This window comes from Myotis davidii, unplaced genomic scaffold, assembly GCF_000327345.1.
Source record: "Myotis davidii unplaced genomic scaffold, ASM32734v1 scaffold1182, whole genome shotgun sequence".
Lineage (NCBI taxonomy): Eukaryota > Metazoa > Chordata > Mammalia > Chiroptera > Vespertilionidae > Myotis > Myotis davidii.
This window is the reverse complement of record NW_006293525.1, coordinates 138,224-139,836: the sequence shown is the minus strand read 5'-3', so window position 1 is coordinate 139,836 and position 1,613 is coordinate 138,224. Positions and strand designations below refer to the sequence as shown.

The window sequence follows — 1,613 nt, the reverse complement described above, 5'->3', positions numbered from 1 at the left end:
CATTTTGTATAGTATTGGTCATATCTTGTTGATACTCTAAATGTCCTTGACTCTCCTCGAAGATTGGGTCTGGGTTCGGGTCCGTCTTCGATGACACGTCCTTTATCATCCAGCATGCCCTGGATTTCACAGCCTCGGACATAAACCAGGCCAACCTGCTCAATAAAAGGTCTCCTCCGGTCAAACTTGGTACCATACGGTTTTGTGGGATGCACAGTAATTAAAAAGCACACATCATGCTTACGAAGGCCTTCCCACTCATCTTTGATGTGATCTCTGACACTGAGATGGATGGTGACGTCTGCACGAACTCGGGTTGGCCAGTTTTCGCCTATGTTGGGTTTGGCAACCTCAACCACAGTGAAAGCCACAATGGGCTGAGCCATTCGCGCCCAGCCACCAAATACCACAGACCGCCCAGGCTCCATTCTGCTGACACTGTCTTCGATGTCCCGCCTAATTTCATAAGTTGATTCTAAGCGGAAGAGATTAAAGTTCCTTAGGAGGTAATCATGAAGAGTCAAAAACTGCAAATTTAGCTTGGGAAGAGCAAGACAACCTTCCCCTGAATAACACTCGGTTGGGACAATATTTTCATCCCATACGCTTTTCTCAGTTGGATACAAAGGCATCTGGTTCAACTGCTGAATCTGAGAAATTCGACGTTCATGACGAGATACCAGAATTCTAGAAGAAATTCTTTATCAAAAGTTGTGTCTTCGGTTTTAGGAAGAGTTGGTAACAAGCAGAGGTACGATGCCACCTGGTGGAATGTATTTGAACTAAGAGGTCCAAAGAACTTGACCAAGGATCCCCGAGTATCTACTTCTGCCACATGTGAGAGGGCGAAACCATGGAGTTCAGGGAAATGTGCAAAAGCAGCTCCCTGTAGAGAAGTGATTCTGTCACAGTGAATGGCAGCCATCTCGTTCTCTGTCAGAGCATTCCCAGTCTGGGCATTAATCTCGAAACCAGTATAGAACTGAAGCATGTCCAAAAGCTGGGAAAAGAGATGGCCATCCTCTTCCCCATGGACAAGGCTGGAAAGGTAGCAGTGAACCAAGAGGTGGGAGTCGTCCAGGATGGTATTAAACCAGCGCCTTGTGGGGGGTAGGGCCTCTAGATCAATCATCAGTTCAATGAATCTTTCACAGAATGAACTTTGTCCGTAGGGACAGGTCGGAAAGTGGGACTGACTTCAGCGCAGAGATAAACTTCCGGATGAGCTGGGAGAGAAATCTTCTTTCTTGATAGGCTTGTTCTCTTGCTTCTAGGTCCATCTTTTCATGGTTCTTTTTAATCAAGTTCCAGAATTTTCTTAGCTTAGGTGTCTTTTTTAATTCTAATTCCAAGCGTGCGGGCTGTAAGCCCATCCACATTGGGAGGGAGATAAGCTGCTGTACTGACTTCGTATCAAGTCTACTTCCAAAGTATTGAAGCAGTGATCAGGAAAAAGCAGTAAGACTGTCTGTTCATGGAGTGAAATCCACCAGCAGTTTCAGCCAATGCTGCTTTCAAGATGCACTTGAAAAAGAATGGGAAGAGAACCAAGATGGCGGCATAGGTTAACGCCGGAGTTTGCTGCCTCGAACAACCATTTCAAAAGTGTTTGT

At 45.8% G+C, this 1,613-nt stretch overlaps 1 protein-coding gene and 1 pseudogene across 1 annotated transcript in view; both read right to left on the bottom strand.

Moving 5' to 3' along the window:
• The window catches only part of LOC102766653 (intron-binding protein aquarius), a 3,214-nt gene extending 2,541 nt beyond the window's left edge, over nucleotides 1-673 (bottom strand). The window contains 1 exon segment of the mRNA XM_015566151.1: nucleotides 36-673. Coding sequence (XP_015421637.1) covers nucleotides 36-632 — 597 coding nt within the window. The 5' untranslated portion in view covers nucleotides 633-673.
• Nucleotides 674-822: 149 nt separating this feature from the next.
• The window catches only part of LOC102766359, a 5,864-nt pseudogene continuing 5,073 nt past the window's right edge, over nucleotides 823-1,613 (bottom strand).